Raw genomic sequence first — 17,915 nt, forward strand, 5'->3', positions numbered from 1 at the left:
TTCTGAAGTACCGCCTATTGCACCTTATCGCTCGTAAATTATCCTCATTGACTACCTCCCACCGTACTTCCTACTATCTACCTCGCTGACAATTCACTAAGTATTCATATGTATTTATTTTTTGTACGACGTGATCCCAATTAATTCCCCGAAACAATGGGAATGATGTATTATAGCATGGCTGCCTTAAATGGCAACCTTGCCGACCAACTGCAGAATCAGCTGTCGTACGCGAATCTGCAGAATGGCGTCGACATTAAGCCGTTCGCACCTTCACCATCCTACAAGCGAATGGCACAACGTAAGTCTTGTTAGAGTATATTTTTGCGCTAATTCCCCTGTTTTCTACAATTTGTGGCCTGTATTCATTTTTATGGACACTATCTTTTAGTGTATGATAGAAGGAAAGGTCACTAAGCAGTATTCGGACTTTTAATCTATTCCATAGATGAGAGCCATATGAAACTGCTAATGATTCCTCTTCCTTCCTCTAAAGAGACCACAAATTCTTGTGGATATTCTAAAGCTTTGGCAAGACTTGATCGACTTACTTAGGATAAACAACTATGTTTTTGTTGAGTGAGACTTGGTTGGAGCAAACAACAATGTTTTGTTAATTTAGGTTACATTTCAGTCTTTTGGTCTACTTTTGTCCCCCCCCCCCACCCCCCACTCCCATCCATTTTTGATTCTTTTACGATCGTTTCTGCATATGTAGTCAATACTATGTAAGTCCGCAATGTTCTGGTTAAATCCTGAAGAATGAAGTGAAAACATGTTGGTTCGCATATATTAACTGCATTTTTTGGGACATATTCTGGTATGATCAGCTCTCTTTCCTTCATTGTTCCTTTTCAGGACGGAAAGTCCCGGAAGGTGAGCTATGCGCTGTGTGCTCAGATCTTGCAACTGGTTATCACTATGGTGTAGCAAGTTGTAACGGCTGGTGAGTGTTTCTGTCTTATTCGTTGCTTCCTCATCGACTACTCTCTCTCTCTCTATAACTACGTACCTCGTAAACAAGTTCTTAGTGTTATCGTCACATGAAATCATGCGTTTTGTGTGCGGGATATTTTCTATGTATGAGCGCATCTTGATGAGGGGAGTAGGCTTCGAGGATAATTAGTCAGGAGCTGTAAGCAGCAAGCTATTCGCTTTTGTAACTACTATCTATGCGGAAGTCAAGTAAACAGATGCAGAGACATGGTAATTTCCGTTGGATGTTGTTTGGAATTTATGAAGTGATGTTTTCCGCGATGTTCCTCTTTTTTTTTCCCGCCGTATGTTTTCAACTCTGCACGCTCATTCAGCGCCACTTGAGAACGTTGAAAGATTCCTCGAAGAGAAACACTGAATCAATTCGCCGTTGTTTATCCAACGATTTATGAGTCTGGCTGCTCTTCACATTATCACTTCCAACACCCGAAAAACTTCTTCTACTTCACCCCTTCGACTTCTCCACATGTTTTTTTCCGAACAAAGCATTGACGCGTTCTCATCATAGCATGTTCCCCCCTTATCGATTTTATCGATTGTTTTTTGTTTTTCTTTGAGTAGCATCGAGGGGGAAGTGATGTGCGTGAGGCGATGAGCGCGCGTTGAACGTGCTGCCGGCAGCGAGCTCGCACACAACAACAATCAGCTGGTGACGTACTGAGTTGAACGAAATAGTACCATAGATCACCGTCGCCACGGAAGTGAACTGGGGATTTTAGTCAAGCGAATACTCGTTTAATCGCTATTCGAATCGAATACATTTTTCAGCAAGACCTTCTTTCGAAGGACTATCGTCAGCGAGCAAACGTTCATCTGTCAGTATAACGGAAATTGCGATGTCAACAAGAGTAAGTGTTGTTTTCATGGTAGTATTCGGTGTATAATTACCAGTAATACTTATTATTCTCGTAATGCATTGTTATTGAGACGGCTGAAAGAGTGAAACGATCATGAACATACATACATACATACATACATATAATACAGTAATCGTATGTGTTCACTTAAATGTTACTTTGTAAGATACTATACTGTTTGCATTGTTAATATTGTGATAATACAAAATTCTATACTCGTATCATAGCCTTAATTGAAATGACAAGTTTCATTTTCTATGCTGTGGGTTATCAGGTGACCGGTTCACCGCGTAAACAACCACACACACACACACACACACTCACATACACATACACAGCACTAGCGGCACCAGCGCTCGTTGCATAAACAGAACGGCAAAAAAAAATCTGTTCGAATGATGAGCGAACGAGACCGAGATGAAAAAAAATGGGAAAAAATTATGGTCTTCACAAAAGAAACTTCCAAATGCATTAGCGATAGTTGATGATTTCTGACGAAATGACATCTGATTATGATCAGATCATCTTTACGAAGCAGATAGGGAAGAATTTTTCTTCATTTCAATAGTTTTTTTTTTTCTGTTCAGACATACGATGTGCATGTCGACATTGTCGATTCAACAAATGTTTGGCAGTTGGAATGGATGCAAAAGGTATTTCTAATCGAATATAGCGAATATTTTTTTTTCCAACAAAATTTCATCCATTTTTTTTTCACTAGCACGATTTTTTTTAATTCCCAGCTATTCAAAACGATCGAGATCGAATAGGTCCAACAAAAAAAGCGAAATTGAGCAGCGGTTCGGATGAGGATCAAGCGATCACACCGCATCGGATGCAAGATCAGGTAGACACAATCGTGAGTTGTACTGAGAAGCTTGGAAAACAAAACTAGTAGTAATATCCAGCTATTGATTTTCTAAAGATGTAACAGTCAATTCTCTATGTTATTGTTACTGCTTCACTACTATTTTGCCGAAAGTTTATCAGTAAATCAAGCGCTTCGACTGCTTAAGCGCACAGAAAAAAAAAGAAATATTACGATAACATTCCCCAAGTATTTTGAAGTAAAATTCACAGTATCATTAAGCAGAAGTGCTATCTTGGGTGAACGTTCAGTAGCGGTATCCCGGATATTTTCTCTAGAATGTCCATGTTCGTGTAAACACATATTTCTGGAAATTGTGGCAGCTCCTACGCTAATTCCTTACTTATGAGTTCCGCATAAATTCCATACATCAAAAACATCCGGTGAGCATAGTATAAAATTCGCCTGGTTTTTCTGCAGGTTTTTCTTTGTCTCTTTAATTCCTAATTCCTCGGAAATTTTTTGCTTCTAAAGACAAAGAATGAAGTGTTCAATCAATCTGCTTGATATCAGTCAAGGAGTTCAACCTCAATTCAGAGTTATCGGGGGTAATGAACGCACATCCGGCCTATACAATGAATTTTGGCGGTTGGCTAAAGCATCAAGTTAGTATTTCTCTATCTCCCAGACAAGAATTTGACTTTTTTTATGGACTCTGGACTCTGCAGTGATGAAGGGATTGGTTTGCCCAGAGAGGGATTTTGTTCCATGGACGGTGCCCATGCAGCCGAACCTCTTACCAACTGCGCTACATCCACCTCAATTTTGCTTATATTCTGGTCGCTCTAATTCTAAATTAAAAATTACATATATATGAAATCTCAACTCTACCCACGCTTTTGTTTAGTACGGTATCACTTTGTACTGTATCGACTAGCAAGAACATGACGATTGATTCCCTAAAAACCTAGTTGGTCTACAAAAAATTGATTTTTCTTCCAGTGATTCCATTTTTCTTCGCGCGTGAGCGTTTTCTCCCCGAATGTTTGATCATATTTTTGTAAAAGTCTTTAAGATGAGTGAAATATTTAGAAACATGGAGTCTCTTCGATGCTGACTCTCTATCTCTTGGAAATAATAGATTTTGGATGCGAAAAGTCACCTGTAAAATAGACAGTTGATACGCTCCCATAATTCATGGACACGCAGAGACTTGGAGTTGTATAAGAATGATCTGGAGCAAACTTCTCGAGAGCGATAGAAGCTAGGGAATTTTAATTAATCGTTGTTTCTTCTGGATCTAAGCGAATTTCTTAGATGCATTTCCACTAGATTTATTAGTGCTGACTCTCGCATCAAATAATCATCAATAGCAACAATTTGTAACTAAGTAGAATTTACTAAAATAACTGAATTATGCGATTCTTTCCAGGAAATCGTTGAACATTTGACTCAAGTTGAAGGATTGTGTCAAGAATTACGAAGATGTATTATGCGGGATGTGTCTACAGTTCAACAAGCTTTATCCTCACCATGTCTCCTCTTTGAAACGCAAGAATTGACGATCGATGTGAGTTTTCAGAAAGAGTAACATTTTTTCGGATTATCCATATGGAAATCTCCATATGCTCCTACAGTGGTTTTCGCGTTGAGCCACTCCAAATCCGTTAATGGATTGTACCCTGGATTTATTTGCATGCACTTTAGAATCTCATATAAACTTTGGCTTTTCACTCGTTTCGTGTGAAATCAATATCTCTCACAAATATTTCCAGAGTGTAGCGAAATAGAGCTTTCTTTAACATAATCTTTGGCGCATCGAGGCTCTGTGACTCAAAAATCCAGAAATACTACTTTTTTGATTTCGGGTTCCAAAAATGGGGTCGGAATTCGTTATTAAGAGAAATAAACTGAAAATTTTAGAAAAAAAAAGTCTCTAAAATATCATGCTCATGCTTTATACTTGTTTTTATATGTGTTTACGGTACTAACACTTCTGCTAATTTTTCAAAAATCATTCCACTCCGTAGTGTTCGAGGAGAACAAAGCTTTAGTAAACTAGGTCAAGTTATTTTTTCCTGATTATTTATTTTCAATTGTTATTTTTTAAATATATGTATAATTTGTAATCTTGGACCATTCTTCTATTTAAACAATTGATTGGATCAAAGTTTCTTGTGACATGTTTATATCAACACATTGCTGTAGCTGTTTCTTGGACAACTATTGAGCTTATCCGAATCTGATCTCTTTTAGCCGAGCACGGTATTCAAGGAATTGTATCCAGCATCAATGAACGATATTCGTATGTGGAATATTCGAGAGATGAGGATCTGTATAGAATGGGGTAAAACATTCGACGCTTACCAACGGCTTACGCATTTTGATCAGGTGGGTGTTGTTGTTGTTTATAAGAGCGTGGTTTTTTTTTTCTCAGCACTTTTCAAGGTTAAAATCAGCACATAGCAACGTGTGAACAGTAAATAAATAGGAATTTTCTGGGAACTATTCGAGGCGTATTCAACTGTTTGGGCGTGGTATTTGGTAGGTGAGCGACGGCGCGGCGACATGTGAGATCTTCGGTCGACCAGGAGAGAGGGAGAGAGTGCTGGTGATTTTTATGAACCGCGAGACCTTTCTCCTCGCGAGATGCGAATAGTTTCCGGCCGCTAGCGACACAAGTGCAACTTAAGTCGCACGCTGAAAGTGTGCGGGACCTTCGTCGTGCTGATCTCTGCTCTATGTCCCGCTCCGCTTGTACCCACGCAGTGACTTCAGTCACCTCGTCAAATGAAAGCAACAGCTAGCAATTATTGAAACAAAATCATAGCAATTTCCAGATGGGAAGCATATAATATCCTATTGAAATCTATTACAGAAAAGAATATTACCTTTTTAATTACATATTAGGTAAGCGACAGAAATTATGCATGTTCTAAATGTTTGACAAAGGATTTTGAGAACTATTATCTATCTGTTTAGTATTATTACAGGAAATATTGCAAGCAATAGACTTATAGAAATTGGAAAGTGCATGTTTTTTTTTCTGGACCAATCGTAATTTCTCGCAATTATCTTCTAAAAAGAGCACAAAGACAAAATGTGTACTAGTTACGTAGTTTGATCCATTAATAGCCAAGAAACAAGTTCAAAACGACTACTTAGTGCAATAAAGGATTATGATTCAGTCGTTTTACATTAATTAACCGTAGTGATCAATTAGTCCTAGCCGAGTTTCTGCCATTAAAAAAACAACAGGTAAACACTAAACTAAATTAAAATTATTCCTAAAATCTCAGTGATGTGTACTTTTCAAAAGAAAAATGCAAACTATTTCTTACACAGAATTTTTTTTTTCTATTTTCAAGGATCTGACATATGAGAAAAAAGTTATTTAGTCTAGCCTTCATGCTTAGTTTTTTTGTGAAAATTCATTTCCATCAACTCTTTCTCAATGCTGTCAATCATTCCGTCGGAAGTCCTCTTTTTCTTAAAATAAAATAAGGCAGTCTTTTAGATTTACCTTTTTTTGCTAATTCTATGCTAAAGATCGTAGATGTTTAGCTAATTTTAATTTTAATAGCTAATCTTACTAATTGCCGCAAACTCTCATCAATTACAACTCACCTCCAGCACTTATTCCTAGAATGATTCCTCAGTTAAATGCAGCAGGAACGTTGATTTTCAATTATTTGCTGTATTTTTTTTTTGAAGACTAAAAAAAACCTTACCTGTTGAACCAATATCTAATATTTTCCTGCTGATTTGCATGGCTGCAACGATTTGATTCATCCATTTTAGAATTTAATTTTAAAGGTGGTGGTTGTGATTGAAGAAGTAGGGGACATTAATTATTTTTTACTAATAAAAATATAGCATAAAGAACGAACTCTAGTAAAGATCCATATTCTTCTATTGTTTTTTTTATTCTTTTATTGTTTTCTTTCTGAAATAACAAACCTTTTTAATTTCTTAAACGCACTTTTCGTTCAAAACATCACCTTTTTTTTCACTTCATTTTTTTTTTTAATTATATTGGGGGGGGGTTTTGGTGGAGTATTCGTATACGGGACGGAGACTACGAAGGGGGTTCACTCCATTTCGTTCAAAATTGCCAAAAAAGCCCGGAAGAGGGGCCCCCACAAGACTGGCGCGCCCCAATCGAACCTCTTGTACAAAAGCGCCAAAACATTGAAGCCGTATCTTCCGGGTGTTTTTTACGGCAACTTCATACTGTATTTAACCTTCACGTGCCTTTAATTCAAGGGCAGAAGCGGGCACGAAATTGACGTTTTACGGAAACCTCAGAGAACCTGTTAACTTTGAAAGGAAATTGAACGTTTGTTGAAAACTATTAGAAGTAAATTAAATGTGGTTTAGATTGCTGTCTTCTTTTCTTCAACCTTTCCATTTCCCATTCACCATCATTGATGCAATTAACGATAATTTTCCGTTTTTCAGTTTGCACTCGTGCGCAATTTCGCCTTTGCATTTAACCTCCTTAATAGAGTTTTCTATTCACCTGATCATGGACCGGATAAAATTGTATTTCAAAATGGTGCCTTTATAATGCGGCAACCACAACAACAGGTGATTTTTCTTTTCTATTATTTCTTTTATTTTCTTTAAATAATATATTTTTGTGTCTACAGGTACAATTATCCGGTTGTCGGCCGATATATACACGACAAATGGATGAAATTATGCTGCCGTTTCGACGGCTTCAACTCTCTGTATCCGAATTTGCAACGTTTAAAGCGGCCTTGTTTTTTAATCCTGGTACGTTTTTTTTTGGATAGCTCTTGAATTTTTCTCTTTTCTTTTATTAATTATATTTATATATCATATTATACTTATATTATAATTTTATTTTATATTTGGAATGAACGATTTAAGGATAAAAGCTTATTTTTTTTTACATTTAACGTGACCGATATTTAGATTCGCTAGATTTATCAAGTCGTGCGAAACCAGATGTGTATGAGGAACGAAACAAATACCTTAGCGCTCTTTTCACATGCATTACCAATAAACTCGGATTATCCGCTGGTGTACAAAAATACGGGAGTCTGTTGATGATGACAGCTAGCATACAGGTGAATTAATTACGAACTACTTATTATCATAAGACTCATATATTAATTTAGCGTATAACTTTATTTCTATTTTTTTTAAACTAGCTCAATATCGGAGGAGAAGCATTCATGAGTCTTATATTTTTGTCGTGGGTAATTATAATTCATGGGTGAACTATATGAATGAAAAACTGTGAGAAAATTGCATCCGTAAAATATATTTGACAAAATCCTTCGGAGCGAATGGTTATTTTGCAAAATAAGAAACTTTTTTATTTTTTTTTCTTTTGGTGCTTTTCTTTACGCCTCTTATTATACCTACTTGTTCAATGTTGTACTAGACATTTTTTCTTTTTTCTTTCGCAAATTCCCGTTTTTTTGATTGTTCGAAACTATTTCAATTATCTATGCTAATTGAAACCGTCTTTTTTCTAAAACTGGCCTTTTCAAAGACTTAATGAACCCATGAGAAGATTCGGAATGAGCTTCTTATTTACTGGTATCATTATAGCACCGCTTTCCTAGGATTCTCACACGTTTGAATTGAAATTATACATTTATTCCCTTCTTTTTCGCATGGACCTACATCCAAGACGAGTTTTACCTCATTAACGTTGGCCTAGGTTGTATGGAAAGAAAATAGAGGGAGCCATTACATGTAGAGAGTGAGATTCGTTCTACTCCGTGAAAAAGGAGGCTGTGCCTCACAGTTTTGAGTTGAATGAATAAAAATGCATTCAGATTCATAGGTATAACTTCGCTTAAATCCAACTATCACCTTTTAGGAACAAGATTTTGGCATGGAGGCCTATATTATATCTTTAGAGCCGTGGAAAGGAAACTTAAGGCTGTTATTTCTTGAAGGATTTACCTATTGAGAACCGTTAATGGATTTTAGGCGATCCAGTTAGATCATAGACTTGTTTGTACGTCATAAAACAACAGAAAACGATACTTCTTATAGCTTTACGTCTTTAAAAAGATAGAAACCGTTGGTTTTCGTGTATTCATCTTTCCCATCGCATCAGTAAATTTGCGAAATTTGCTATACATCCTTATTATTTAGAATTATGGAGTAGAATAATTTCTCAGCTGTTTTTTTTTGTTGTTGTTGTTATGAAATTGTCATTTTTCCAGAATATTCTTGCACAAAATGAAGAGAATATGCAAGTGATGGAATTGTTCAAAAATTGGGAGGTGGACCCATTTGTGAAAGAGTTATGTATGAAAAGAGCATGATGAGTTCGGGTCTCGTCACTCTTCAGTACAAACCTCATCGTCACCTCTTAATTTGCCGTACCGGTGACTGCCATATTCGTTTGTCGTCGTTTGATAGAGGTAGACATATGTTGCATGACTGATCTCTCACCGCTGCTGCAGTTCAACACTCGTCCTCGTAAAAACTGCCCTCATCCTGAAGGCATAGAAAGTCTATTCGGCAATTTTAGTAGCATTTTTGTTAACAACCTAACTAGTAAGTTACGTCAATTAGTGCATAGATGTCGTACATATTCTTCTAGCTCTTTGTATCATATCTATGCTGAATTGTGATTTATGTTCTCAGTGTTTATATTTTATATTGCAATCAGCTTCTTTGCTAGATGTTCATACTCCTCTTATATTGTGATGATAACGACTGGTAGATGTATAAGTAATTTGGAGGAATTGTGTAGGATATAGCCGTTTAGAGCAGTTTTTAATAGCACACACACGAAATACAATCGTCGTTTAGTGCTGGATAGAGTGATAATTCCACATTGTGATAAATCCCTAGGATTTTCGCTCGTACATAATTTTATCTCCACCCCATAGTCCCAGTGCCATCGAGCTTCTTCGAATCGTCTAATTAATATCGAATTTTTTTTTCTTGTTGGTTAATTATTTGTCAAAACAGTGTATCAGATACGGTGTTTTGTCGTTGAATTTCTTTCAAATCCTCGTCTCGTCTCCAATTTTTTTTGAACTCCTCTTTTTTTCTGATTTTAAACATCGTCTAACGAATACGCTTACGCTTCCCGCCGGTGTTAACGCAGCGCTACCTAACATACAAGTGTGCACACATCGACATGTTGAGGGTAATCTATAGAGAGTATAGACTGTATGTTACTGTAAAATGTAACATACTTCTATTGTTGTTGTTTTATTTCTTTTCTAGGATTCGATAGGTTCCGGCTAGTGATTCACATTATATACAGATTTATTATATAGTATATTTGAAGAGTACTGTTCGTGTGTCTATCTCTCCTCATTATTCGATTCTTCTCATTCAGAACGTGAGAGTTCTACATGTTTTCGGTGAAAGAAAAAAATGATGTGTTTTGTTTTTGTTGTGCCAACTTGTCTGTCATGAGTACCGGTAACCAGTATATTGTTTTCCTTGTTGATTCGTGTCATGGCGGTAATATCAGCGCGTATATTTCCTCATACAATTGTAATTTTAAATTTTCGTGTGTATATGTGCAATTGGTTACGTATTTTCTATTCTTTTTTTTTTCCTTTCCTCTTCATAAAATACCTAATCATTTCCGTGTTGAATAGTTGTGCATATACCGCCTGACAGAGCGCTCGGTGATGAACCCTCATCTAAATTTTGATTCGTTTCCTTCCTTCACCTCAGTTAATGTGTAGCAATTTTACTTTGTTTTATTTAATGAGAGATTTTTATATGCATATATGAGCTGTTGACGGTTTCTTTTTTTTTTCTCCGATGTACAAATGAAAATTCATCTTCTCTGTTTGGCCGTGTTAAAATTTGATTTTTGATTCGTTTAAGGGCATTCGGATAAGTTGTGTTTCTAAATAAAAATCCTCCTTTTTTTAAAGTCAAATCCTAATGGTTCCAAAAACGAAGGGATTCTAGAGATAGGAGTCCATCACGACACCCAACGTTTCGAATGGTCAGTATTTTTGTTACTCCGGAGGAACAGAACCTATACGGCACAAAATAGATGATGGATACAACGGAATCGTTGAGCAATTACTAACTTGAGGGTAAAGGAGGACGACTAAACGGTAAACGTTCAAAAGATTAGATAAATTCATCTCATATCTGTTGACTAGGTGATGGTCTCTAATGCATCTTGCAGTTGTTGCCCAGGACGACAAGATAAATGGGGATCTGAAGATGCATAGATGAAAAATATGAAGCGGACCTGCCATAAGTAGGAAAACTAAGAGTATATCTTGAGCTAAAGTGATAAAACTTTCACTATTTTATTAATGCTACCTACAGCTACAACGTATGTACCTAATTTTTGTAAAAATACTCCGTAACTATTCCATGATCTAAAAAAGGATGGATCTCAATTAATTTCACCTTTAACCTTATTGTTTTTTCGATACACAACAAGGGAACTCTAATTTATATAAAACTAGTGTTAATGACCTTATCTAGAATGTGATAATAACAAAACAATTCTGTATAAACAAAAACGAATTTAAAGAAAAAAAAACATCTTCTTAGTGTCAACAAAATACATCTGAAGGATATCGTTTTGTAGGTATAACATTTTTGCCTGCAGTTATTCTATTCTTTACAAATGTAGTAAATTTTTTTAAATGTGGTAATCATCGCTGTAATACTGCCGTAGCTCGATGTATGGCCTGAGGCATCTGAGGAGGGTCGGCGTGCCTTAGATGACAATAACCTTCCATAGAAGTTTAGAGTTTATGATGAATATTTGAATGATACAGGATTTTTTTTAGATCAACACCATTCAATAGAATTCTTCCTCCTGAAAAAAACATATCCACTTGATATTTGAAAAAAATTTCCGACGAATCGCAGAAAAATGAGCTATTTGTGAAATCACACGGAACGTTTTCATCTTCACAGGTTCAAAACTAAACGCAGTTGAATATATTATGGGAAAAAAAAATTAAAAAATTCATAGTACGAGAACTGGTCTCTGAAGTGGTGTGTTCACCGAAGGCACACCTTATTTGTTAACGTTTTATGAACTTCCAAAAATCACAATAACTAATGTAAAACACCTAAGTTATAACTTCAGCTGCAGAAAACAAAAAATTTTGTTGAACTGGAAAGTCGAGAGACAAGGAGATCCTAAAACAAATAGTTTTCTTGCGGATCCTGTAAGAAAATCATTTTTAAGCTACTAATTCCGCTCATTTACGGAGCTGAAGCATTTTTGGTCAAATTTTCAAAATCTTCACAGCTATGGAATTATAGCCGTTAGAGATACAAAAGTGTTCGAAAACGCCTGTTCATTAAGAATATGTAACTATCATTTTACTTCCTAAAAATACATATTCACGTCAAAAATCATATGTCCTTGGGGTGCAATTATCTCAGACTCAGACTTTCTAATGTGTATCTACAGGTAATTTTCTCAAAAAGTATTTTGCTGGTAAGTTTTAAGAGTTCTAATTATATGCGATTGATAGGGCTTGCACACACAAATCTATTATTATATGGATTTTATAATAGAGATCAAACTCTAGCTGGTGTAGCGCAGTCGGTAAGAGGTTCCGCAGTCTGTACGATCGATTCCGTCTTGGTGCCAATCAGTTTCATCTTTTCGGGGTCGATAAATTAGTGCCAGACTTGTCTGGGAGGATAAAAACACTCTCTTGACACCACGCGAGTTATTGTATAGGCCAGTTACACGTTCGTAAACCTCAAACTATTCTGAATTGAAGTGAACATGGTAGCGGATCCCATGCGGATTGATTGACGCCAGACACTTTATCCTTTATCTATCCTTTATCCTTTAATAGAGATCCAATTGAAGTGTGACGACGAAAATGACGCGGATCCACGTCTTTTTCGTCTTCTTTCGAAGGATTGGCGATTCTACTGTATGTACGAAGAGAGGATCGTTTAGGAGCGATGCGATACCAACGTTTACAGTTATTCCTGCGAAGCCTACCGTTTTGTGACCATTTTCCACACTAATTGTGCGTAAGTGTGATCGAACGGCAATAATTTTGTAAAAGAGAGGATTCCAACGTACCCACTTCTCAGGTCATATGACAGTTCAATTGAAATTGAATTTGAATTTGAAATATTTGAATTATTTGAATAGATAAACGAAAAAATAGACAAATTAATTAGTCAGTGAACCAACGATGACGTAATGTAGGTGAAAAATTCTTGTGGTACCATTTTTGAAAACGTTTTCACGTGGGAACGTTTTTGTACGCGATTATCTGAAGGAAAACTTGAAATCCATTACGTTTTTGATCGATTTTTGTGGATGAAAAAATTCCATACAGAAAACTAGGGCTTTGCCATAGAGATTTTCAAGAGATCGCGTTTTTTTTCTTCTAAATAACCGCAATCCGGACGGATTAATTGTTCCAATGGCTACTAAATGCCTGGGAGGTGTACATATATGCCTAAAAATATCACTTAAAATATGATTAGGTGTCCTCCATTACCTCGAAAAGCTAATAACAAAGTTGTTATAGAGTGTTCCAATGCTGCAACATGAAATGAAATTTTCGAGGAGAAATTTCGTAATTTTCCACTCGGCGGAGGTCTGTTGGGTGGTTTTTTGCGCATATCCGTAGCACATGCCAGTCGGTTAGTGTAATTCCCGCAGCTCACAAGCAGCATGTCGACTTTTCATATTGTCTGATTTTGATCCAGATCATCATACGGGTCGTATTTTTAACTTATGTTCACTACATCAAACTACTAACTATTTAATTTTTTTTCCCGTTGATTGAATCGCTAACTTATCCCATTTCATCTTTTCCCAAAACAGATTTAGGGTGCTATCATTTTTTTTTAATCACAGATGCTTGTTTAGATACGACATCTCCATAGGGACCATCTAAATTTATGATCACCTTGGAAGAGTAGTGCCGTTCACATAGGATATCATGCTGTTAAAAATCAGTTTTCTAATTATTGTTATTTTTGGAGAACCTGTATTCAAACGACAGGGATTACAGGAAATTCTATCCAGCATAGGTATCGCATTTTTTTCAGAGAACTTGAAAAAAAAATTTTCAATGAAGTCCTCAGTTTTTCAGACATTGCTGACAAGGCCTTCCTTCGAACTGCTGCTATTATTGAGCAGCGTAGTGAATACGGCCGGCTAGTGCTGTTGTTATGCCGAAGGAACTGCCCAAGACTACGTTCCTTGGTAAGATTAGCCAGCGAACACCTGTTAAAGTCATTTCATCCAGAATCAGAACTGAAAAGTTATCCAGAGACATGGTCAAATTAGAATAACTTCAAAAAAACCCAGAAAACTATGGCAATATTTCCCAAATAAAGCTAGTGAATTGAAACAAAAAATGTCTAGAAAAAATTTTGGATGTTTGATGTGAGGATCATATAAGTCAATTTTGACCAATTTTTTTTATTTTATCAAATATAGAACATTTTATGAGATCGATTCGACTATTTATCTCAGTAATCAATCCTAGAGTTCTTCCAGATACCACAATGGGTTCGCGATATTAACGAAGACAAACAATATCATGGAAGTGAAACAATTGGCTATCATTACTATACCTATAAAAAGGTGATCCATTAAAATTCCAGATTTTTCTTTGATAACTCAGCTAAGTTCCCCGTTTAGCCTCTTCCTTCTATAAACGAATCACGAATAGAACAATTCCCTGCTTTGGTGTACTTCATCGCTCAAACACCTACGTATTTTACAGGAAATATTACGAGTAGAGTAGGTTCAGATATATTGCATGTTTTTTTTTATTTGTTATGTTTGCATTTTTTCTTTTTCATATGAAAAACAAAGATAATTGGGCGTAAGCATATATTTGTTTTTGTGGAGTATTTCAAAGATCTAAGCAATGCTATAGCTCGGATTCATTTAATTGCACCGGGATTGGCAGAGGAAGGGATTCATGTTAGTAATACACACTCGCAATTATTACCAATCCACTTTCCTTTGGCAACATGTTTTACATTCATATAAATATTTTAAATTTTATAATTGGTGTTAGTTAATGCACATGATATAAGTTCCTTCAAACGATTTTTTTTCTTAGAGGAAATTAGGGAAAATTCAGAGTGTACAAATCCGAAGAATTTCTCCATTTTTCCACAAAAACACTCGACTAACACATTTTGCGATCAGCTCACCATCATATTGATTGACAGTGTTAAAAACTATATATAGACACTAATTATCTTCTTAAAGTCGAATTCTGAAGAGGTGAAGAAAGGTGGTCAGGGATCTTTCCTGGAATTTTGTCAAATAATTTGTTTTCGCGTACTTTATTATAAGAAAAATTTTTCTGATGTAATTTTAGCAGTCTGTATCGAGATGGATCGTTGCACTTGATCATGTGAAAGTGGAAATGCCTCAGAATCATTCAGCGCTTGATGATCTAATTTCAAGCAGTTCAAATTGTTCGGAGAAATTTCTCGTGTTTATCAATAATGAACGACAATGTCCACTACAGTATTGGAATAATATTGCAAGGTGAACATCAATTTCACTAATATTTTAAAGTGGAATGTTTAAGGATTTTTCAGGAACATTTTCTAACATTCTTCTATTTTCTATAATTATATTTTATATTTTTCTGCTATTCTATTATTTTGAACTATTCTATTATTATTTTTGACATTTACTAAGATATAAATCAGCTTTAATAATAATAATAATCTAACACAAAACAGCGAAGACCATGTGATTCTTTTAATCCGGGATATATCTGAATGCATACAGTTATTGCGCTATAAGCGATTTTAAAGGGAAAAATCGATATTGCTATGAAATGCTCATTTACTTGGAAAATTTAAGGAACGTTCTGTTTAAATCCTACGGTATTTTTAAATGGTTTTATTGTGTTTGCTTATTCCGCAATTCAGTAACGAATAAGATTATACTAATATATTCTATCGATTCGATTCAAATATAATGGATCCAAAGAACTTCAGGATTTTACCGCGTATTTCATAAAAAAATTTTTAGACCAAAAACTAAGCATTCATGAGACGTTAGTAATTATATTCAATTTTAAATTTTAATTTTTGAAGGAGTCGGATTTTTACAAAAAAAGAAATTCAAAAATTTCAGAACTGCGTACATGTATACGGGAGTACGACCTGTGTACTTACCAGCTCCACTACCGGCCGCAATGAGTGTCGTACTGTATAGACGTTTACCACTTCTCGATGAAGTAACGTGCAGACAAATGTTTCTTTTACACCAATCCAGCTACAGTATACTATTCCAGGATTATACTCCTCATGCGGTAAGTGACGAATATATATATATTTTTTTCATTTGCTCATTCTCTTTTTCATTTAAATAGATTTCACCAAGAATCTTAAAACTGGGAGAATCTCTGAAAATCAAAAAAAGGAATAAAGTTTTACACGAGACATGATACTGTATATAGAAAAAAAATTAAAATAAAATAAAATATTAACGTAGAAGAAATAAATCCACCAAAAGAGAAGCACATTTGAAGAAATTTTGTTTACAGTCGTCCTTAAAGGTGTCACCCCACGAATCTGACGTGGTACGGATTTCAGGAGGAGTATTCGTATACGGCCTACTAGATTATGGAAAGGTGGGTGATTCCGTCCATTTTTTCCTAATTGCCGTAAAAAGACGCGGCGCGCTGCAATCGTACTCGTTAAAGAAAATAGCGCGCCGTATCTTCCGCGCCGTTTTTTACGGCAATTAGGAAGAAATGTACGGAATCCCCCCCCCCCCCCTTCCTCCCCATAATCTACGATCCCGTATACGAATACTCCACCTGAAATCCGTACCACCTCAGATTCGTGGGGTGATCCCTTTAATTCACAGAAACTGATCAATGTGCTAAACTTTCCCCAAGTGGTCATTCGAATTTTTAGGAAAAAAAGTGGACAAAACTGGATTTTTGCAAGATCTTCAGCTATATATAAGACCTAAAATGATTTCCTTTAAAAAAAAGCGCTATACGTGATGTGTACGTGGTCCGTGAGTCAAAACTGTGCCACTGCTTGATGTTTGTACCGCCCAGTGTGTTATGCCGCAAAAAAGGAAGTGATAACAGGAACGTGAATATAGTCCTCTTATTCCAACTACCAGATTTATGACCGTTTAGGTATGGGAATTGATCGAAATCCTCCTACCAAACGCCACTGAAGAATGTCCTCCGTTGCATGATACTATGTGGAATTCAGTCGAAACTCCACTCACTGAACTTCAACTAATCTATCTTTCTGGAGAACATGATCTTGTAAAACTTGAACACAAACAATCGTATGTTCTTGTCGGTTTAACCGGCGGTATTGCTGTTATTGCCCTTGCTATGAGCATTTTTTGGGGTTTAAATGGGTCCGCATTTGCTAATTAAACAATAATACAGCATTGTCTCATATATCACACTTTTGTGATTATTCTTGTCACATATCCATGTATGTAGGTGTTGTAGTGTTATTCAGTGATCTCTTATTTCTTTCAAAAATCATCTTCCTTATATCTTTGATTAGATATTATCCGTCTTTTTAGCTTGACATCAAGTTACTTCTAACAAAAAACTACGAAAATTAATAAACTGGTTCCTTTGTAATGGATTGAACAATGAAGTAACCGAGACGAAACTCTCCTCAGATCACACGTTAACCAGCGCCACAAAAAAAAACATTCAATTTCCGGATCTGTACTGACGATTCCTACTTAAGCACTTTAAATACGTGTACCAGCATTTCTTTTTACCGTAACAGAACCTGCATTTCTTTATCTTCTGAATCCTTCACATCATCAAATGAATATTTCATTCACAAACTCCTCTGATATTGTATCATAAGGCAAAAATAACCACCCAATTCGATGGTGTTTCGATCACAAACATGTTCTGTCCAACTTCTCTTCTCCGGAATAACTCGAGTCAAAAAAAAAATGATCCAAGAAAACAATAGAAATACTTTGTCAAATAACTCTATCACATAGAATCTGCTGTACTTCTCTTATGCAAATTAATGCTTGATGAAAGCACATTCATGGCTCAATTAGGAGCGGTCCCATAACACTGTTTCCCGCATCAAAAATCTTTTCCAGACATGTAAGAAAAATTGTTATGTAATATGTCCCAGAAGAACAATTTAAAATACACACACAAATGTTATCACCCAAAACGATATCACATAAATAAAAATCCGTAATTCCGTTACATGTAACTTTAAATTGCTGAGAAAACCGGATCTGTCCTTCTACGATATTAAAACTTCGGCAGCGCTAC

The 17,915-nt window shown here is 35.9% G+C and overlaps 2 protein-coding genes across 4 annotated transcripts; both read left to right on the forward strand.

Moving 5' to 3' along the window:
- Positions 1 to 156: 156 nt before the first annotated feature.
- On the forward strand, positions 157 to 8,975 carry RB195_025855 (uncharacterized protein; the record flags this gene model as incomplete). 3 transcript variants are annotated; one of them, XM_064214172.1, is made up of 11 exons in its annotated part: positions 157 to 301; positions 859 to 946; positions 1,765 to 1,844; positions 2,441 to 2,506; positions 2,597 to 2,700; positions 4,094 to 4,231; positions 4,918 to 5,052; positions 7,123 to 7,251; positions 7,314 to 7,440; positions 7,603 to 7,757; positions 8,874 to 8,975. In XM_064214172.1, 11 exons carry the CDS (start codon positions 157 to 159, stop codon positions 8,973 to 8,975), a joined length of 1,269 nt encoding a protein of 422 aa, XP_064070053.1. The 3 variants fall into 3 exon arrangements, with proteins under 3 accessions (XP_064070053.1, XP_064070054.1, XP_064070055.1); XM_064214174.1 differs by having other exon boundaries at positions 178 to 301; positions 2,597 to 2,712; XM_064214173.1 differs by having other exon boundaries at positions 178 to 301.
- Positions 8,976 to 13,583: 4,608 nt separating this feature from the next.
- On the forward strand, positions 13,584 to 17,030 carry RB195_025856 (uncharacterized protein; the record flags this gene model as incomplete). Its single annotated transcript, XM_064214175.1, has 7 exons — positions 13,584 to 13,674; positions 13,737 to 13,849; positions 14,147 to 14,233; positions 14,291 to 14,392; positions 14,985 to 15,157; positions 15,758 to 15,935; positions 16,779 to 17,030. The coding sequence occupies 7 exons, from the start codon at positions 13,584 to 13,586 to the stop codon at positions 17,028 to 17,030; spliced, it is 996 nt and encodes a 331-aa protein (XP_064070056.1).
- Between the last annotated feature and the right edge of the window lie 885 nt (positions 17,031 to 17,915).

The sequence above is a fragment of the Necator americanus genome, chromosome X (assembly GCF_031761385.1).
Source record: "Necator americanus strain Aroian chromosome X, whole genome shotgun sequence".
Lineage (NCBI taxonomy): Eukaryota > Metazoa > Nematoda > Chromadorea > Rhabditida > Ancylostomatidae > Necator > Necator americanus.